This window comes from Myodes glareolus, chromosome 9 (genome assembly GCF_982192425.1).
Source record: "Myodes glareolus chromosome 9, mMyoGla1.1, whole genome shotgun sequence".
NCBI lineage: Eukaryota > Metazoa > Chordata > Mammalia > Rodentia > Cricetidae > Myodes > Myodes glareolus.
Window position 1 is genome coordinate 50,277,450 of NC_142034.1, and position 21,525 is coordinate 50,298,974.

General features: G+C 37.3%; 1 protein-coding gene and 1 pseudogene across 1 annotated transcript; both read left to right on the top strand.

Moving 5' to 3' along the window:
- The first annotated feature begins 9,959 nt into the window (after positions 1–9,959).
- Positions 9,960–10,898, top strand: LOC125409243 (olfactory receptor 1468-like). Its single transcript, XM_048448053.3, has one exon. It carries the CDS (start codon positions 9,960–9,962, stop codon positions 10,896–10,898), a length of 939 nt encoding a protein of 312 aa, XP_048304010.1.
- A 7,085-nt stretch (positions 10,899–17,983) lies between these two features.
- LOC125409558 (mediator of RNA polymerase II transcription subunit 6-like) overlaps positions 17,984–21,525 on the top strand; it is a 58,380-nt pseudogene continuing 54,838 nt past the window's right edge.

The window sequence follows — 21,525 nt, forward strand, 5'->3', positions numbered from 1 at the left end:
CCCTAGTCTATTTTGATGCACAACTTCCTAGGCCTGGATGTAGATAGGGCAGGGTTCCCTGCCCTCTCTTAAGGAGGGAGGAGGAGGAAGGAAGGGAGAAGGGTGAGTGGGGGAACGGGAGGGTAATGGGAGGAGGGGAGGAAGTGTAAATTTTTTAATGGAAAAATAAAAAAAATAAAATAAAATAATAAAAACTGAGACTTTTCATGATCATGAGATAAGTTTGTTCCTGGCAGCATCAATAACTTCAAGAGGAAGATGCTATACAAGATACCAAGGGAGAAAAGCCATAAGTAGACATACCACACTGTAAAGTTTATGAACCACAACAATGTCCAGCATGGGAAGGAATCCCCAGCAGTTCAATAGTGACACTTTTATCTTGTAAATAGACAACAACTGCCTATTTGTGCTTACATCCCAATCAACAAGAAAAAATTTATGATAGTACTGCAAACATAGACAGGCACAGGCCCTAGAGGAGAACCTACTACTGTCATTTTCCTAAACCATCATATTTTTAATTGTATTCTAAATACTTGTCCGTATACCTTGATAACTGTAGCTCTCATCCCTCACCAAAGAACATTCTTGATCTTTCCTTTTTCTTTTTTTGCAATTAATGAAAACTATTATAGAGATCCACGACTGGCCAAAATGCAAAGAACATGTGACTGTAGCTTGTTCCAATCCCAGTTCTGAAAGGAAGGCATAAATTCCTTCTTATTAATTTGTCTCTTAAGTGCAATTAGACAGCTGTCGGTTACTTCCAAATAAAAGTGTCACTATTGCATCTCTAAGGAAACCTTCCCATGATGTTAATAGTTGTGGTTCATAAACCTTACAGTGGAATATAACTATTGAATGTTTTCTCTCTTAGAATCTTGCACAGCACTTTGCATCAGCTTTTACAACTAATAAAGACTATAACAGAAAATCACAACTGATCAAAATGCAGAGAACCCATGAATGTGGCATTTCCTGGACCACTACCACTAATGCTAAGGCACCATCTTGAAAGAGAGAGAAAATTATAAAAACCAAAAATTCAGTATTTTACTGCAAGATAGTGTGTTCTAGAAATGACAGGGAATCAGCAACCATGAATTCTCTACTCTTTGAAAATTTTAAAATACAATGGAAACTGTGTTAGTTTAGGAAAACGGCAATGAATAGCTACTGTGGGAAGGAAACAATTGTACTCTAGGATCTAGTCTGACAGATTATACAATGTCAAATGGTCACCCATGGACACATGTACATACTAGAAACCCTAAATGGATTCATATAGCGTGTAGTTGTAAAGTCCAAGAGACCAAATCCTGCCCCTACCCAGGGTTCCAAATGTCAAATGCTTCTCAGGAATGAAGAAGGGGGTAAAAGATCTCTATACTAAATTCACATACAATCTGAGGGTTGTGTTCTTCATTTCAGTGCTTTTCATTATTCTCTCTTCTTTTTTCTACTTCTAATCTATTTCTTCTGTCCTGATTGTCTATCATTTCTTAGCTCTAATTTTCTGTCTCAATTCAAATTCAAATTCTGTTTTATTATTTTTTTCACTTCTTCCTCCTCTTCTTCTTCCTCTTCTTCTATTTCCTCTTCTTCATTTTCCTACATTTTTATTTTTTGTACATTCTTATCCTCTTCCATTTCTGCTAATTTATGCTTGCTTCCCCCTCTAGCTACTACCTCTTTCTTCAAGTGTATCATAATTTTTCCCCAAAAGACTTGAAGAAAAGATGAGAATTACAGTTAGCTTTTCATTGGTCAGAAGGGCATTCCAAAGCTAAGCAATGAGGGCAGAGCCTATGTCAAAGCAACATAAGGGTCCAAGGTTACAGAACTGAGAGTGTGACCAGAGAGCAGGGGTACAGTAAAATAAGCTTTAAGGCACAGGTCTTTGTTTAACAAAGTGGCAAGCAAAGAATAGGCATGATTTAAGGTTAGTGAAAGGGTAGCTTGGGACAGTACTTTCCTATCTGCTCACAGAGTGAATCCAGGATGCTTTTGTTCTCTATCTCTCTGAGAGCTATGGTTTACCAACTTTAGACATGCCGTAATTCTTGTCTTTATGCATCTGTGAATGTCTCAATAGAGGTCTCTTTGCCTGGACATTAACACTGAGCAACTGTCTGCCAAGGTAGATAATTGCAGAATGACTGACTTCTAAATTTATACAAAGACCTGGTAGAGAGAGTAAGAGTATTGACTATAATTACTTTCTTGCCAGAATCATAATATTACTTGGAAAAGTCATCCAATATACCAAAACATAGGAGAAATAGTGCCCAGTAAACAACTAACACACTGCAGTGCTATCGGGAAAATCCCCAAGCTATAATGTAAGGAAAAGAGCTCTTCACACAAGAAATATGGAATGAGGACAGCTAACACATTTAGAAGGCTTTATACCATATCACCTTGCTAGATAAGGTTAATGAGATGTGAATCTCTGGTGACAATATTCCTTAACACCTTGTTCAATAAAGTCTATGTCCATGAGATATGCATCTCTGGTGGGTTGACCTCAGAAGTATTCTCTGATTTCTCTTGCATAATTCTGCAGCCTTAGCAGTGTGTATTTATGTGCATGTGTGAAACAATAATAATAAAAGAACTAGCCATGAATTTAAAAGGGAATAGGAGATACATAGGAGATGTTGAAGATATTATTATACTTGAGATCCTTTTAAATTTCAGGGTCAATACAGCACTGACAGCATCAGTGGAACAGAACAAAGATCTGGATATAAATCCCAGTCATTTAATATTTGACAGATTACAAAAATGCTTAGTGGAGAAAGAATAGCCTGTAAAATGGTACTGAGAAATGGGATACCTACATGGGGAAGTATGTAAGTAACTTAGCTCCCATTTCTCAATTTTCAAACAACTCAATTCCAAATGGGTCAAAGACTTGATCAGTAGGCATGAAATTCTGAAAATGTTCTGTCAGAGGACAGAGCAGGAGAAACAGTTCAAGAGAAGAGGACAGGAAGGACTCTCTGAAAGGGACTTCAGTTGTTCAGTTAATCATCACAGCCATCAACAGACAGGATATTTTTAATTAAAAGTACCTTCAGAACAGCAAAGAAAAAAGTTTCCAGATTGAAAAGAACAACACTAAGAGTATGTGAAAATCTTTTTCAGATGCACAGAAGATTAGTATTCACAATAAAAAAAAGAATTCAAAAATTCAAAGAATACAGAAACAAGAAATCTAATGAAATGGGCAAAAGGAAACACAGGGAGAGTTCTCCAAAGAAGACAAGCAAATGGCTGCTCTACATGTTTTAAAGTATTCAGCATTCCTTGACACCAGGACAATCAAAACAGAACTACATTGAGATTCCATTTCATTCCAGAAAGAAAGACCATCATCAAGAAAGCAAATGTCACCAAGCAAAGTCAAGGAGCCCTTATTCACTGGTGACCAAAGTGTAAACAGGTGTAGCTGATATTTAGATGAGTATGTGCCTTTCTTACTATAATCAAAACAGAATTACCATATTCTCTAACACTCCTGAACAAATGCACTGAGTACTCACAACCTCTCCAGGTATATTTGCATGTCCATGACTATTCATGATCTGCTAACCATAACAAGAAAATCGAATCATCTTAGATGCCTAGAGTTGATAAAAGAAAAGTGAAAATAAGAACTTAAAAACAATGGATTTAATTCAAGTGTAGGAGTTGTCCTGTAGATTTATTTGTGGAACCAAGTACTTGAGAGGGAGTGAAGTCATGGGTCTCAGAGAATAACCTATGACCACCATTTTACTAAACTAGCATAATTCAAATAAATAACTTGAAAAACAAATTTTTAAATTTTATGTGTATAAGTATTTGCCTATGCATATGTAAATACTGTAACACATTCACACCTGGGGGACATAGAGACCAGAAGAGGGATGGATCTCCTAGAATTAGAATTGCAAATGATTGTGAACTGCCCCATTGGTGCTGGGAAAGGAATATAATCTATGCAGTAGCAGGAAATACACTTAACCACTGACTCATCTCTATAGCACCATTAATAACTGATATATGTTTGTATTTATGTGAGATTGTGTATAGAAGGCAGAACACTAAAAGAGAATACTTGTAATAGTAAAAACTGGAAGCCTCAAGAAGGAGATGTAGGACAGCAGAATACATTTAACATGAAAGTAGAAGAAGTAATATTAAATTTCAACAGGGTTACAGCAGAGATGGGGATAGAGAGATGGGGTAAAAAAGGCATTAAGCACATGTTGAACAAAATTAAGTATAATGAAAATGACAAAAGGAAACCAACTACCTATAGCCTAATTTAAATATGAAGAGTTTTTAATTTACAATATATTAAAATATTAAAGGGAGTAAAATCTTTTAATATGGAATCACCATAGGACTAGGTTTATACTTACAATAATTGATTCAAATAAAGGACTGTACATTAACATTCACAGATGTTATACTTATTAATATCCCTAAGGGGAAAAGACATCAACCAGTGATTAAGGAAATAACCAACGCATATCTGTGCAGCGGCATACTATTATTTGTCAATAAAAAAGTCATCTATTTGCACATAGAATTACACCAATGAACTTTGGAAACATGCTAATAGAAAGAGGCTGGCTATCAAGAGCATTCACATGAAATACCAAGAACAGAAAATCTACACAAAAAAAGTACAAAGGAATTGCATGTGGTTGGCTTGAGGTGAGCATATGTATGAATGGACAATAGAACATTTTTCAGGGGTTATGAGTTCTAGAATGCAGCATAAATTGTTTTGAATGACACTGAAAGTACTAAGGTTATTTAGCTATATTTATGTAAGTGAATATCTAAGTACTCAGGGATGATAAACTGAAACTTAAGCATGCCATACTATCTCTTTTTGCTTCTTGTTTCTACCAAAACACTGACAGTAGATGGAGTAATTGAAACCAATTTACTAGCAAGGAAGATGTGGTTCTTCTACATAAGCCAAACTGGCAGCAGAGTGTCTACAATCCTGGATACATTCTTTGATCCCAATTACTATTTCCACATTCTAAAACACAAGTTATACATGTATTTACTCTAAGAGCCGAGTAAAGGTTAGACCTATAAGGATCAAGATTGCCTGGGGATAAAATTTTCTATGTCCTCGTTCAGTCCCTGTCCAACTGGCCTTGGTGAACTCTCATTAGATCAGTCCCCTTGTATCAGTGGGTGATCGCATCCCTCGCAGTCCTGATTTACTTTTTCATTTTCTTCCTCCTTCTGCTCCTCATTTGGACCTTGGGGGGCTCATGATCCAACCAGATTCTCTGAATGTGGCCGGATTCTCTGAATGTGGCTGGCCCAGAGACTTTCTGAAAAGTCATTGATAATGACACTGGGACTTGTTTCCTCTGCATATACTGGATTTTGGGGATTCATTCTGTTTGAATACTCACCTTCCTGGACCTGGAGGGAGGAGGGAGGAACTTGAACTCCCCATAGGGCAGGAAACCCTGACTGCTCTTAGGGATTGAGAGGGAGGAGAAGAGGGAGTGGGGGGAGTGGGAGGGTGTTGGGAGGAGGGGCGGAAATGGAAACTTTTATAATTTAATAAAATTACTTTCTCAAAAAAAATTTTCTATGTCATTATCACAGACAGAACGTCATCCAAGTGGTGACTGTCAGTCCATGAAATTGTTATGAAGGAAGGAATTATAAATACCACCTACAGACTCGTGGTCAAGGGTGACCTAATAGAACATGAAATTGGAAAGTAATCTCACTTGTAAGGAGAGGGGGTGGTACAAAGGTCATAGTAGGTACAATGATGATTTTCATAGAGAGGCCAGAAGACAAAATGAGTAGACATGGATAGGAAGGTGGATTGTTTTCCTATTAGATTAAGGATGCATTAAACATGCCATTTGTATGTCATATTCCTGACTTTTCACATATTGGTACATATTGAAAGTTAGTTGATGAAGTTTAAAAATTTCCAGAAGACTGTATTTCTGTTAAGATGCTGCCCTAGAGAGCCTCCCCAATTTGTGTGGTTTTCTTCTGTCTCATTCTGCTTACAAACTATTAAGATGGGCTGGAGAGATTAAAGGCAAGGCTTAGACTCCCCACCACCAAACGAAAAACTGCAGATAGCTTCTTGTGTAAAATTTTATTATGTAAGACACTTTAAATCATGAACAAATAATTCCTGATGATTTGCAGTGATTTTTCAGACACACTTTTTCACTATTACTGCTAGGAAAGTCTGCTCCAGTGTAGCAAATCCCCCTGTACATTGCCTGAACAGGTAAGAAGTTTGCATGTTTCCAGTCTTTTGAGGCTTCCTTGTTGCTGCTATTTGTTTAAATGTTTTTAAAAATTATTTTTAAATTGTAAGTTTTTAAATTTTGCCTTCCTCTAAGTATGGAAAGGAGTAATATGTGATAATAATTGGTCTCCACTAGAGATCCATGGGGTAAATTGGTCCTAGAAAGCTACTGGGTAATTGCTAAATCCTTAATGAGTTATACAGGATCTGGGCTCCTATGGGAGCTCCTTGGGCTCCCCAAGGCCCTATGATGGCCACAGGGGTATGTGAGTGGGGATGTGGCAAAGATATGAGTATAGACACCATTAGTTCCTTTGCCTGCAAATAAAATGAAGGTGAGCAGGATCTTGAATCAGAAACTTTGACTCAGCAGACCCAGGTACATTCAGGAAAATAAACCAGTGTCTTGCTCTCATTCCCTATGAATTTCCAGTGAGATGCTAGATAGTTTTCCAGGTATGAAAACATTCTTCCTTCTCTGTCTCCTAGGACTTTACCACACTGTACATATATTTGTTTCATGATAATCATATAACCACGTTCATATGTATGGGCTCATTACAATTACACATTATATAATTTTCTCTCGGTATGACACCATTTCCACCTGAGAAAAGCACTGTGAGATGGAATTCACTGTTGTAATGTTGAATGATTGTTTACTATACCTTTGCCTGTGGGGTCTTAAAACACTCTGAATGATCCAAGAGAATGATTAGTTTTATCTGTACAGTTTCCCAAATCAGTGTCTTGGTTCTAATATCTGTGATTGCTCCTAAGTGTAGTCCATCAACAAAGGCATTATATCATATAGGTAGGTGCTCATGTAAAAGTACAAGAAGAGCTACTTTTCAACTCAGTGCTTCTACAGAATGCAGGATGATAGGTAAATGTAACAAACATTAGAGAAATATCACCTGGGATTTTTATTTGCTCTTCAATTTCACTACAGTGGGATAAATATCTAAAGATGGTATAAAGTCCATTGGCCTATGAGTGATAATTGTTGATGGTGATTCCTCTGGCTTCTCACCTTGCACACATGCCGTCTTACACAAAAGTACTGTTTATTTAGAGGAGGAGAAACTGGGCATAAACTGGGCATGGTAACACATGCCTATAGTGGCAGTGCTTGGGAAGCAGAGAATGAGTGCTGTATGTTAGAAGCCAGAATTGGATACATGAGGAAAGCATATTTTGAAATGGTGCATGATTTCTTTTTCCTACATGCTTTGCCCTCTGTAATGCTAATTCTCAATGTTTACATGTGTAACTCTTAAATCAGCTGTGATGAACATTGTAAGTCTGAAAGATATCAGCAAACATATGTGTACATATCAGAGGAAGTTCTGTAGATCCTTTGATGTATTTACTCTGCTGTCAATTTTGAGAAACTTTATAGGTTCATTCACCAGTGTTGCACAGAATCAAAACTGTCAGATGAGGTCAGGGGGCACTCATGCATGTGCCTTAGGATACAGACTGCACAGTGAGAATAAAATAAGGACAACATTTTAACAAGTTCCTAGGATACTGGCATTCAGGGAAAGAGTGTAGGCTACAGTGTTGTATCTTTGGCAAAAATGCAATTTTTTCTTTTGTGGAGGTGTCTTTTCTTCTAATTCCTTCATGTGATTTCATGAAGCTCATTATGTTATGAAGTGTTAGGCACTTTATTCAAATTATGCATATTAAATGACATTTACACAATAGCTGCATAGTTATACTAAGAAACTCTATCTTGAAAAACAATAGAGAATGCCTTCACAGCAAATAGTTTTTGTCAAAAATTGGTATCAGACTTTAACCACCTGATACATAAACTAGCCATGCATGCTATAATCTGAGGAATAACTTAGGTGAAAATCCAATCAAATTTGTTGTTTCCTTTTTATATTGTTCATAAAACTTCCCATCCTGTCTTCTGCATCAATATCAATGACATTTTGCGGATTAAAGCACATGGATATGATTTGGAGTCATCAATATTACTGAGGAATTGACTAACTCTGACACTGCAGAAATGCAACATTAGGTTTTTTACACTCATTATGAAATGTACAATTTATGGCTAATTGATTAAGTCTATAAAGGGGGATTTTTCTACTGTTGAAGTTAAAGAAATCAACATTAATTTAAGCAGCAGGTACCTAACATTCACTGAAGAAATTCAAGCATCATGACATGTATTAGAACTAGGTGGAATTAGTAATAATAATAATATTATTATATTATTAATATTATCATTAATAATTAATTAATTAATATTAATATCAATATTAATATTAATAATAGTAATAATAATTAAGAATTATTATAAATAAGAGAGCATATGAGACCTTTCATCCACATAGTTTACAGGTGATGATATACCTTAAAGCAGTGATTAAAGTATTAGTTTGTGGGATACATATAGTATACTATGGAACACAGTTGAAGGTCTCACATATTGAGAAATAGAGTAAATGTAGCAGTGTTTGTGCCAAGTAATATCCATTATATATGAGTGAGGATGAAGCAGATGAAAGAGGAACAGAGGAAAGAAAGTGTTAGGGAAGTAGAGAAGAAACTCTGAAATGGGAAGGTGAAGAGTTGTAACCCTAACAGTGATGAAGAGAGAAAAGCAAGTGTCACTGTGAGAACATAAGGGGATATACCATTGGCCACTGTGAGATAATGAAACAACGCTTGTGTCCCTGATAGGAGCTTTTGTCCTAAGGAAAATAGTGGTAATATGAAGAATAAATCAGACAAGAGATGATGGAACTACTCTGTTTGGATGAGCAGTGTAAATGCATCAGGTTGAAAGAGAAGAAAAGACTCAGAGGACATGAGAATGTAGACATGAACAGAGTCTGCTTTTGTATTCCAGTAAAGACAAGATGTGACCCTCATATATGAATACAATCTCACAGGAAGGAATTGATGAAATAGGAGAATAATAAAGGAGAAATTCTGTATAATACATGACGGCAGTTCAAGATAAGAAAAAAAAGGAATGGTTTAAAATTTACAGATTTGTGACTCAAACATGAATTTCTTTTACTACATTATGAAATATGGGAAAAATAGAAGAATGAGGAATGCTTTGGGAGACAACAGGGTGAAGACAGGAAAAGTCACATGGGTCTTTTGAGCTTCTGCTGCATGTTGTATGTACAATAGAGGGAAGATGATTAGTGAACAGTGGTACAGAAATATGTATGTTACAGAGATATGAAAGTCTGAGTTTGCAATGGTAATCAAAGGCAAGAAACATTCTTGACATTTGTATGATATTATGATGATAAAATTTATCCAAATTCTTCAAGAACATTCATTATGCAAAATAATGTAAAGCAAATTACAGATGAACAAATTACAAACAACAGTTAATCAGAGAACAGGAGAGAGAAGCGTTAGGCTATTTTGTATCTCCCTAGAAATGGCATAAAACTGTCTAGGAAAGGATGGGAATAGAAACCTGTTTAGATAAGATGACAAAATTCATTGATGGTTTTGATTATAGACATTTGGAGTTTGAGATTATAATTACTATGCTGACTATCAGATCCATTGTGGTAAAAGATATATCCTAAGTATATGTTCACTTTTACTTTAAACTTTAAGGGATACAAATATTTTCTCATTAGGATTCTGGAGATGAAGAATGGTAATGGACAACCAAACTGTCATCTCCCACTTCCTCCTCCTGGGCCTGCCCATTCCCCAAGAGCACAAGGACCTGTCTTATGCACTGTTCCTGGCCATGTACCTCACTACCATTCTTGGGAACCTCATCATCATCATCCTCATTCACATGGACTCCCATCTGCACACACCCATGTACTTCTTTCTCAGCAACTTATCCTTCTCTGACCTCTGCTTCTCCTCTGTCACAATGCCCAAGTTGCTGCAGAACTTGCTGAGCCATGATCCATACATCACCTATACAGGTTGTCTGATACAAATGTACTTTTTATTGTATTTTGGAAACATGGAGAGCTTCCTTCTTGTGGTCATGGCCTATGACCGATATGTGGCCATCTGCTTCCCCCTTCATTACACGAGCATCATAAGCCCGAAACTATGTATGTGCCTGATGGTGCTGTGCTGGGTGCTGGTCACACTCAATGCAATGATGCATACCCTACTAGTGGCCAGATTGTCATTCTGTGAAGACAATGTGATCCCACACTTTTTCTGTGACATATCTGCCCTGCTCAAGTTGGCTTGTTCTGACACTCATATTAATGAATTAATGACATTTATCATGGGAGGGCTCGTTATTGTCATTCCATTCTTACTGATCATTGTGTCCTATGTACAAATTGTCTGCTCCATCCTAAAGGTTTCATCTACGCGGGTTATCCACAAGGTCTTCTCCACTTGTGGCTCCCACCTGTCTGTGGTCTCACTGTTCTATGGGACAATTATTGGTCTCTACCTATGTTCATCAGATAATAACTCCACTGCAAAGGAGACAGCCATGGCCATGATGTACACAGTGGTGACTCCTATGCTGAATCCCTTCATTTACAGCCTGAGGAACAGAGATATGAAAGAGGCCCTGATAAGAGTCCTTTACAAGAAGAAACTCTCCTTATAGTGGCAACACAAAGATTTTACTTAAACTTATCTTGCAAATATAATATGAATATATCACAAAATATATTCATATATGCAGACCTACATACAGTAACAAACTACATAATATTTTCATTTGCTAACAGGAATTTTGCAAATTAGTTCAGTTAAAAAAGGGGACCTAAGTAATTCAGTGATACCATTCTCTGTCCTTCATGCATGATCCTAGAAAACCATAAGGTAAGCACCATTGTTTCATCTCTCATACACACTGTTAGAAATCCCACAATACCCAGATAATCATTTTCACAAATATGCAAATATACACACTCATGCATCCTCAATGCTTGCAATTTCAATTAATGAGCCCATGTTATAACTACTTAACAGACATAGTAGTCCTTGTTGACCTGGTTTCCTCTAACCCGGATGATCTTTCTTCAACCACTAATCCAAAGCTCCCTAATTTTGAAGGGGAAGGACCTAAAGGAGATGCCCAATTTAGATGTTCTCTATATGTATAATTTCTGACAGTGGGTCTCTATACATGCTCCCATCTACTGCTAGAGAAAGTCTCTATGATTGCAACTGGAATAAGTACTGATCTATGAAAACAGCAAATTATCATTAGGCATCATTTCATTGATTTTTTGCCAGATTAGTTCTACCTAGGTCTGTAGACTGTACAGTACCTGGTCTCTGACCAGTCAGAGCATGTGTTCCGTCTAGGGGATGGGCCTGAAGTTAGACCAAAAATGGGCTGGCCACTCTGACAAGTTCTGCAAGATCATTGCCCCAGAACATCTTGCTGTCATGACAGAGTATAGGTGGAGGGTTTTGTTGCTGAGTTAGTGTACAGATTTCTCGTTTTGTAGCCTGAAGAGTTCTTTCATGTGCTAAAGGGACTAGAATGTAGGGGTGAAGGCTGCAAGTCTGTACCACCTTGACCTCTGTAATGTGAGAATCCCCTTTGAGTGCTGTAATTACCATTAATGAATAAAGAAACTGCCTTGGTCTGTTGATAGGCTTATGTATGTGGGGAGGACTGGACTGAATGCTTCTAGAAAGAAGAGCAGAGTCAGGGGATGCCATAGATCTGCCACCAGAGATAGATGTGCTGAAACTTTACTGGTAGGCCACAACTGCGTGGTGGTATACAGATTAATAGAAATGGGTTTAATTAAGATGTAAGAGTTAGACAATGAGAAGCTAGAGCTAATGGGTCAAACAGTAATTTAATTAATACAGTTTCTGTATGATTATTTCAGTTCTGGGTGGCTGGGATGAAAAAGCTCCTAGCTTCTTGCAACAAACTGTTGCCCATGTGGCCAACTAAATCCATGTAAAATGAGAGAGGGTAAAATAATTCTAGACAAAAAAACCCAGAGTTTAACACAGCTTCTTGCTGTTTGATGAAGGCGAGCTGCAACTCCTATAAGAGAGATTTTTCTAATTCAGTCATGGCATAAAAAAGCTGCAGCCATTTTTAAATGCTGGCTTTCTAGACTATGTTGCAAGTGTGACCTCTGAGTCTTTTGGGAAACAGAGCATTTGGATGGAGTTTGTGAGCAGACTGGTGTATCTTGCTTAATGGTGGCATGGACCACCTCTGTGCCTAGAGATGGGGTACGGTGCATGTCTCTCAGAGGTTTTGAGCAGCTCCACCATGCTGGACTGTGCAGAGTGAACAAGAAGTATTGTATATATCATACAAATGGTACAGCTCAAGTTTTAAGAAGTGCTTAGCATTTTAAAAGCTCTTCAAAACTGTGAAGAATTACAGAAATGCAATAAAAACAAATCCGGATGAGTCGTAGAGTTGGATAAAAGTACATAAGCTTGGGAGAGAGAATAAAAAGAGTATAGAGAGTTGTAAAATAAAGTTAATGCGTTAAAAAGAGGGTGTAAACTCTTTAAAGAGAAAGAGTACAGAAATAATAAACTAAAAATAAATCAGCCACGTAGAGATAGAATATACACAGAGAGTCTGGATTATGTATATTTCTGTGTCTTCTTTGAATTTTTTGACTGTGAATGAGCTAAATACAGAGAGACATTTCATTGTATGGACTGCTAAGCTAAACTAGCATGTATATTATAAAGATATCATGACTTCCAAATTTGGGTCTAAGGATATGTTGCTTTGGAAAAGTTCTTCTCTTGTTTCTATAGAAGCTGAGAACCTATGGATTACTTCCAGACCAATATGGTTTCATGGAACAAGAGCCCCTGAAAGGTTGCTATGAATACCCTCACAAGAAAATACTTCACCCAACTGATAACTGAGATGAACCTTGCACACAGGATACACCATGAAATACCTGATTAACAGCACCCCCAAACAGCAGGAAGTATTATGGACAGAACTATGCCCACATTCCCAAATATTGTCTATGAATGTTTATTTACATTTAAAGGGGGATATGATAAAGATATGAATAATTTATATTGGTAGGGATCTTGGTTTATTGATACAATTTAAGAAAAATTTGGTTATACTGTAAATGTATATTTATGCTCTTGATTAAGATATTGTGTTAAAATAGTTCATTTTAAAATGTAATGTATAATTAAGAAATATAGGTAAATAGAGTCATCTATAATAGTCAAAATTGTAATCGTGTTAGATTTTCTAGATAAATAGAGATAGATATGCTTCAGTTAATTAGGTATTCTTCAAATCTTTCAGAGAGCTTCAGAATATGGCATTTAAATATTTTAAAAATTTAGGACTTTTCATGACAGTGAGACATATCTGCTCCTGGCAGCACCAATCTACTTCCAGAGGAAGATGGACGTAGAAGAGGCTCCTTATGGAGATTGTTACATGAACTGGACATGCAGGATTCACAGAGAAATGACTGCTGAATTTGCCTAGAGGTGAGATGATCCTTCAGGGATCCTGCTTCATGAAAGAGTGAGTCTGCTAGTCATTCTGCATGTCACAGAAGAAAGTGACTGAACTGTCTTTGAAATTTCCTGCCTCATGAAAAAGTCTGACAGATACTATGGGCCTGTAGGCTGAAGATGAATGCCTCAATAGTACAGAAGAACTTTGGGTAATTGTCAAGGCAATGAGATGTCTCTGTCATTTCTAGAGTTTTGGAAGTTGCTTACAATGAACTTCTTGTATACTTAGGTAATAGTATATCCTTCTGGAGTCTTTGATGGAGTTGAAAAATAGATAGTTATAGTTGTAGATTTCCTTAGTTATGATAAAGGATAAAGTAAATAGGAATATTGTGACTGTAATTTTTGCTTAACACCAGTTTTGTTATATATAATATTACTATGTTAAAGATTAAATTGGCTTTTTTATTTAAAGAGAAAAGGAGAGGTGATGTGGGAGTCCCCTCTGTGTGTTATGATTACCATTAATGAATAAAGAAACTGTATTGGCCTGTTGATAGAGCAGAACTTAGGTGGAGAGGACTGATCTGAATGCTGGGAGAAAGAAGAGTGGAGTCAGGGGATGGCATGGATCTGCTGCCAGAGATAGACATAGGCCATGACCTCATGGGAATATACAGATTAATAGAAATTGCTTAAAATTAAGATGTAAGGGTTAGCCAATAAGAAGCTAGAGCTTATGGGAAACACAGTTATTTAATTAATGCAATTTCTGTGTGATTATTTCAGTTCTGGGTGGGCAGGACAAACAAGCGGCTCACTCCTTTCAACACCTCTGTATGTTCAAAGAGCTGTAGGGATGTTTCTCTTGCAATTGGGCCCCTCTCTCAGTTTTCAGAGAGTTAAACTCTATCCTAGCATAAGCTATGGTTGTTTAGGCATCTCCACAAGACATTCCCAACCAATAATTCAACCAAATGTAACCCAGTACCATAACCAGGAGTCTTGCCTGTCTATAAAAGATGGCCAGTTCAGACTCTGTATTATACATTACTAGGAGTTCTAGTAGGGCCATAAACTCCATGTATTTTCCACTGCACTAGGTTACTACACTGCTCCAAACTACCACACAATTCCAGCAGTCTCTTCTAGTATTCTCTCCCTCCATCAGCTGCAACTCATCCCTCACATTCCCATACCCACCTGCAGTTAGTCCACATGAAGAATCTATTCTATTTATGCTTATAGAGAGATCCAGGCTTCCCCAGTATAGCCTGCCTGTAAACATAACTGCTCTTGTTCTGTTGATTGTAGTTTGATTATCATTTATTTACCAACTAATACCCACTTATGATTGACTCCAAACCAAAGTTGTCTTTCTGGGTCTGGGTTATCTTACCCTGGATGATGCAAATTTCATGTTTTTTTTTAAACAGTTGGGTAATATCCCCTTCTGTAAATGTTTCTCATTTTCTTTACCCATATTTTAGTTGAGAGATATCTAAATTGTTTCCAATTCCTGACTATTATGAAGAAAGCTGTTTTAAACAAAGTAGAACAGCCAGGCGTTGGTGATACATGTGTTTAACCCCAGCACTTGGAAGGCAGAGGTTAATGAATCTCAGTCAATTCAAATCCAGTCTGGACTTTGGAGCTGATTCCAGGACAGCTAAGACTGTGACACAGAAAAAAAACTGTCTGGAAAAACAAAAAGAAATAAACAAACAAAACACCATAGTTAAGCAGATGTCCTTATGGCAGGCTGGAGCATCCTTTGGGTATAGGCCTGTGAGTGTTATAACTGGGCCTTGAAATAGACTGATTCCAAATTTCGCAAGGATTTATTTATTAATTCACAATTCTGTCTTTACTGCATTGTAATATTTAAACATGAGTAAATGATATATCATGATCCTAGACTGACACTCCATAGCATCAAAATAACCCAAACAGAACCTTTTTCTATTGTTTTCTACTGTTCTTCCTACACTAATTTTACATCAGTTCATCTCTTATTCTTCTCTGATATGGTATTCCCCTCAGTATGTTGTGAATATGTTTTATTATTATGGGTTAATAAAGAAACTGCTTTGGCCTATGACAAGGCAGAATAGAGGTTTGTGGGAAAACTAAATTGAATGTAGGAATAAAAATTCAGAATCAGGAAGACACCATGTAGCTGCCAGAGAATAGAGATGCCTGAACCTTATGGATATGCCACAACCTCATTGTGATGCACAGATTAAATCAAATCAAAGATGGGGAGAAAGAAGGCAGAGTCAGGCAGATGACATGTAGCTGAAAAAAGAGAAAGACACTGGAAACTTACCGGTACACCTCAGCATTGTGATGATACACTGATTAGTAGAAATGGGTTAATTTAAGATATAAGAGCTAGCTGGGCATACTGAGCCATTGGTCAAAGACTGTTGTAATTAACACACTTTTTGTATGGTTATTCAGGTCTGGGTGGTTGAAAAACCATGGCACTGCCTCCTTTTATGCTTCTCTTTTCTTCTTATTTCTGTGTTGTCTTTTCTGACCTATTCTGACCCACAAGAAGTTTTGTCATCCTCTTGTATAATGGTGTTATTTGTACCATTTTCCTGGAAATATTATCCAGTAGATGTTGTAAGAAGTTCACTCGTTTGTTTCCCGGCAACCCAGCAGCTCAGACCCAAAATAATTACACAGAAACTATATTATTTAAATCATTGTTTGGCCCATTAGCTCTAGCTTCCTTTTGGCTAACTCTTACACATTGATTTAACCCATCTCCATTAATCTGTGCATCACCATGAGGTCATGGCCTACCAGCAAAGTTTCAGCATGTCTATCTCCAGCATCTGTTCCATGGCATCTCTCTCTCTCTCTCTCTCTCTCTCTCTCTCTCTCTCTCTCTCACACAGGAGAATTGTCTGTATTCTGTCAATCATGTTTTAAATAAATGCTCATTGGCCAGGCAGGAAGTATAGGTGGGTCAACAAGACAGAAAGTCAAGGCGGGGTGATGAGAACAGAATTCTAGGAAGGAGGAAGCCCTTTCCTCAGTACTGTCCAGACCACCAAAGAAGCAAGATGTGAACTGTCCCTCTGAGAAAGGTATCGAGCCATGTGGCTAACATAGATAAGAATAATGGGTTAATATAAACTACAAGAGCTAATAAGTAGCCTGAGCTAATGGGCCAATCAGTTTTATAACTTATGGAGATCTCTGTGCGATTTTATCTGGGGCTTGCCGGCTGTGGGGAACTGGGCAGGACATAAACCCCAACAAGCAGGCCCCTTCATGTTATATCTCTCTGTGTATCTCTCTGTTTCTGTCTTTGTCTCTCTCTATCACTCTATCTCTCTTTCTCTGTTTCTGTCTCTCTCTGTGTGTCTCTCTGTCTCTCTATCTCTCTCTCTGTCTCTCTATCTACCTCTTTCTCTCTTTCTCTCTTTGCCTTCCTTATCCCAGCATTCAGTTCAGTTTTCTGAACCTACCTAAGTTCTGCCCTATCAACAGGCCAAGGCAGTTTCTTTATTCATTAATGGTAATCACAAAATATAGAGGGGAATTCCACATCAATTAGACATTCAAAATTTGTCTGTCCCAAACCATAGAAAGAAGTTAGAATACAACAAAATTCAGTTTCAAACATTACCTTTTGTTTCATTTTTTATTTTGCCTGCAATTTCCTTATGTGGGTATTTTATAGTGCTTGAAAAACATGCTGTCGAAATACTTTCATGTGACGTGAACTGTTACACATCCTAGTATGAATTGAAATGGATTTATAAGCTTGATCCTTGTATTCCCTTAATTGTTGCTATAAGTTATGATGTAAAATCTGTTCCCCTATAATAGATTTCATCTGATTTCCCATTTTCAAAGACCAGCACTTTCAGAGCTCTCTGTTATGCTGCACGTCTATTCAATGCACATCTCCATGTAAGGCTCTGTAAGTATTTCTATCTTAACACAAACTTAAACACTAAGCTCTAACACATTTTTGTCCTTTAATGTATTGATTTATGATATCATCTCCTACACAATTACCTGAGCAAATTCTCTACATACATAACTATCCCTAAAAGGAGAAAATGATTCATACAGCTTTTGAGTTATGTCTTTTTCCACTGTATATCTTTCTAGAATATTCTCTATGTGGTTTTAAAAGTCACAGTACTTCTTGTCCTAAACTGAAAGCTCAATGGCATAGAACAACAGAATTATAAATGATAAAGGGTGTTAACATATGGCTTTTCTGAAATTATGGTGGCAGTAAATAAACTACATAATCTCCTGGGAATCTCTTGAGTTGCAGCTCTTGGATCCCCATTTTGAATAGTGACAGTGTCCAGAATTACTTTTCAGAAAGAAGCAATCCTGTTTTAAGACAGGACATGTAATAAAAAGGTTGTCATGATGCCGTAAATAACATTACAGATGTGGGATGAGTTATAAACTCAAGAGTGGTTACTGTAGACCATAGTATTCAGTCAGGTTTTATTGAAGCTATATCATACCGTTGATACCATCTTTACAAAGAGTATTGGTGGCACATTAAAGCTCAAGAAAAGTAAGACAAAGTCAAACCTAAAGCCAAAAAGAAAGAAAATCAAGTACCATTCTTCACAGAAAGCATGTGGATGCTTTATTCATTAACCTCTGACAAAAATTCCCACTTAGATTAGTTCAGCAAAAATCTGGAGAAAGGCCTGTCTCCATAGATCAGACAAAGAAAGAAGCAGAGACTCTTCCAGAAAATGTGAAATCTGAGGTGAAGGAGAGTGCAAAGAATGCTCATCAGACTATGAGAACTAAAGGTCCCCCTGAGAAATGAATAAAACTTCAGTGAATAGTGGACAAGAAAGATGCTGGAAAGCTCCTTGTCAGTCACTATACCTCAGCACTGTGGAAGGCTCTTGAGTCTTAAAATACTATTACAGCCCTCTAATTTGCAAGGAATGGACTTCTTCTTTGCAAAAGGACATTCTTCCTACCACAATTTCTATGTGAATATTTCTTATGTATCTTTTGTGATCTTTCCTCTACTGGACATGGGAAGTACACCTAACTCAAGGATACACCAGTAAATACCCACTGAAACAGTTTACTTGAGCTAATGGGTGTCCACCAATTCCAGCCTGAAGCGAAGGAACCAGCATAGAACTAAACAACACTCTCTGAATGTGGATGACAGTTGTATGACTGGGGCATCCTGTGGGACCACTGGCAATGAGAGCAGGATTTATCCCTATTGCTTATACTGGCTTTTGGGGAACCCATTCTCTTTAGATGAATACCTTGCTCATCCTATATATTGTGGAGAGGGCCTTGGTTTTGCCTCAAAGCGATGTGCTAGACTCTGTTGATTCCCCATGGGAAGCGTTACCCTCTCTGAGGAGTGGATGGAGATGGGGTTCGGGGAAAGGTGGAGAGAATGTGAGAAGAGTAGGGAGTGGGACAGGGATTGATATATAAAACAAAAAAAGATAGCTTTTTAAAATGTAAAAAAATGACAAGGAAATGTTAAACATCCTTAGCCAACAGGGAAATACAAATCAAAATGACTCTGAGATACCATCTTAAGCCAGTCTGAATGACTAAGATCAAAAACATCAATGATAGTTTATGTTGGAGAGGATGTGAAATAAGGAAAACATACCTCCATTGCTGGTGGGAATGAAAACTTGTACAACCACTCTGGGTTGACTGGAGATGCCTGTGGGTCCACTAGCAGTAAGACCAGTATTTATCCCTACTGCTTGTACTTGCTTTTGGGGAATCCATTCTCTTTGAATGGATACCTAGCTCAGCCTAGATATAGTAGGGGGATCCTTGGCCTTGCTGAAGACAATGTACCTTACCCTCTCTGATGGAGAATGGGACAGAGAGGAAGACTGAGGAAATGGGAGGATGGGAGGGAGTGGGAACTGGGATTGGCATGTAAAATGAAAAATGTTAGTTTGCTTTCTTTTTCTAAAAAAAAAAAAAGAAGACTGAAGTAGTCAAATATAGCTATGTTCTGTTATGTTACTTCTTATCAATAATAAATGTATAAGGACAAAGAAAAATTATGTAAAAAAGAAAACTTCAAAAAGAGAATATTAACATGTAAGTTAAATAATTTTTTCTACATGAGAAAAACCTAGTATTTTAACATATAATATTCCATATAATCAATAACAATTAAAACTAAGTAAGACCTAAAAGTTGCCCTAGGAGAAAAAAGAGAATCTCATCAACAAATAGTGCTGGGAACATTAAATATAAATATATAGAAAAGTCAGGCTATACCATTCTTTCTCACTGTGTTTTGTTGGAGGAGGCTCTTCGTTTGTCCCAGCTAGCTTAGACCTGAAATAATCACAAAGAAACTGTATTATTTGCAGTACTGTTTGGTCAATACCTTAAGTATATTTCTGTTTAATTCTTTTCCTAAACTAACCAATCTCTTTCAATCTGCGTATCACCACATGGCAGTGGCTTACTGGCTAAAGTTCCAGCACATCTATCTCTGGCAGTGTCTCCATGGAATCTCCCTGACTCCACTCTTCCTTATCCCAGCATTCAGTTCAGCTTCTAATGAGCCAATCAGTGATTTATTTAAACAGTTTCTGTGTGACTATTTCAGGTCTAAGTTAGCTGGGCACAAACAGCCCCTCCTGCAACCAATTGGCATGCCAACACAGTAGACTAAATTCATGTAAAACCTGAGAGGACTTGAAATGGAATGCTAGACACAGACAAAAAAGTTTAGCTGCATTTTTTTCAGCTGGTGGCTTGCCACAACTCCATTAAGAGAGGTTTCCCTGATTCAGCCATAGCAGAAAAAAAGCTGCACCATTTTAAAACATGACTTTCTGGGCCATGCTGCTGGCATAACCTCTGGCTTTTTTGAGAGACCAAGTATTTGGATGGGGTTTGTGAGTAGTGTGCTGCAACTTGCTTGATGGCAAGATGGACCAGCTTTGTGCCTGGAACTGGGGAGGTGTGCATGGCTCAGAGGCACAAGTGGCTCCACCATGCTGGACTGTGCGGAGCGAGTATATACCATAGTAAAACACAGCTTAAGTTCTAAGAAGTGCTTAGAATTTTAAAAAACATGCCTGGACAGTAAATAATTACAGATATGCAATAAAGACAAAGCCAGATGAGTCATAGTGTTGGATAAATATAGGCTTGAAAGAGAGAAGAAAAGCAGTATAGAGAGTCATAAAATAAAGTTAATGCTTTTAAAAAATAGGTAAAGTCTTTAAAAAGACAGAGTACAGATAGTCATAGATTAAAAGAAGTATATAAAGATTAAGCCACATAAAGATGGAAAAATAACAGAAAGCCTGGGTTATGTATATTGATGTGTCTTCTTTGAATTTTTGACTGTGAAGGAGCTAAGTACACAGAGACATTTCATTGTATGGACCACTAAGTTAAACCAATATAAAGGTATCTTGATTCCAGTATTTGAGTCTAAGGATACGTCACTTTGGAAAAGACCTTCTTGTTTTGTTTTCGCAGAAGATGAGAACCTGTGGATTGCTTCTAGACCAATGTGGTTTGATGGAATAAGACCCTCTGAAATGATGCCGTGAACACCGCCACAATGAAAATACTTTGCCCAATAAACAACAGGAAGGAGTTTGCACAGAATTGTGCACTTATCCCAAATATTGCTTGTAAATATTTTTTTACATAAAGTGGAATATGCTAAAGAGATGGACACTTTGCATTAGTATAGATCTTGCTTTATTGATACAAATTTGAGGTCAATTTTGTGATATTGTATATATATATATGTATATATATATATT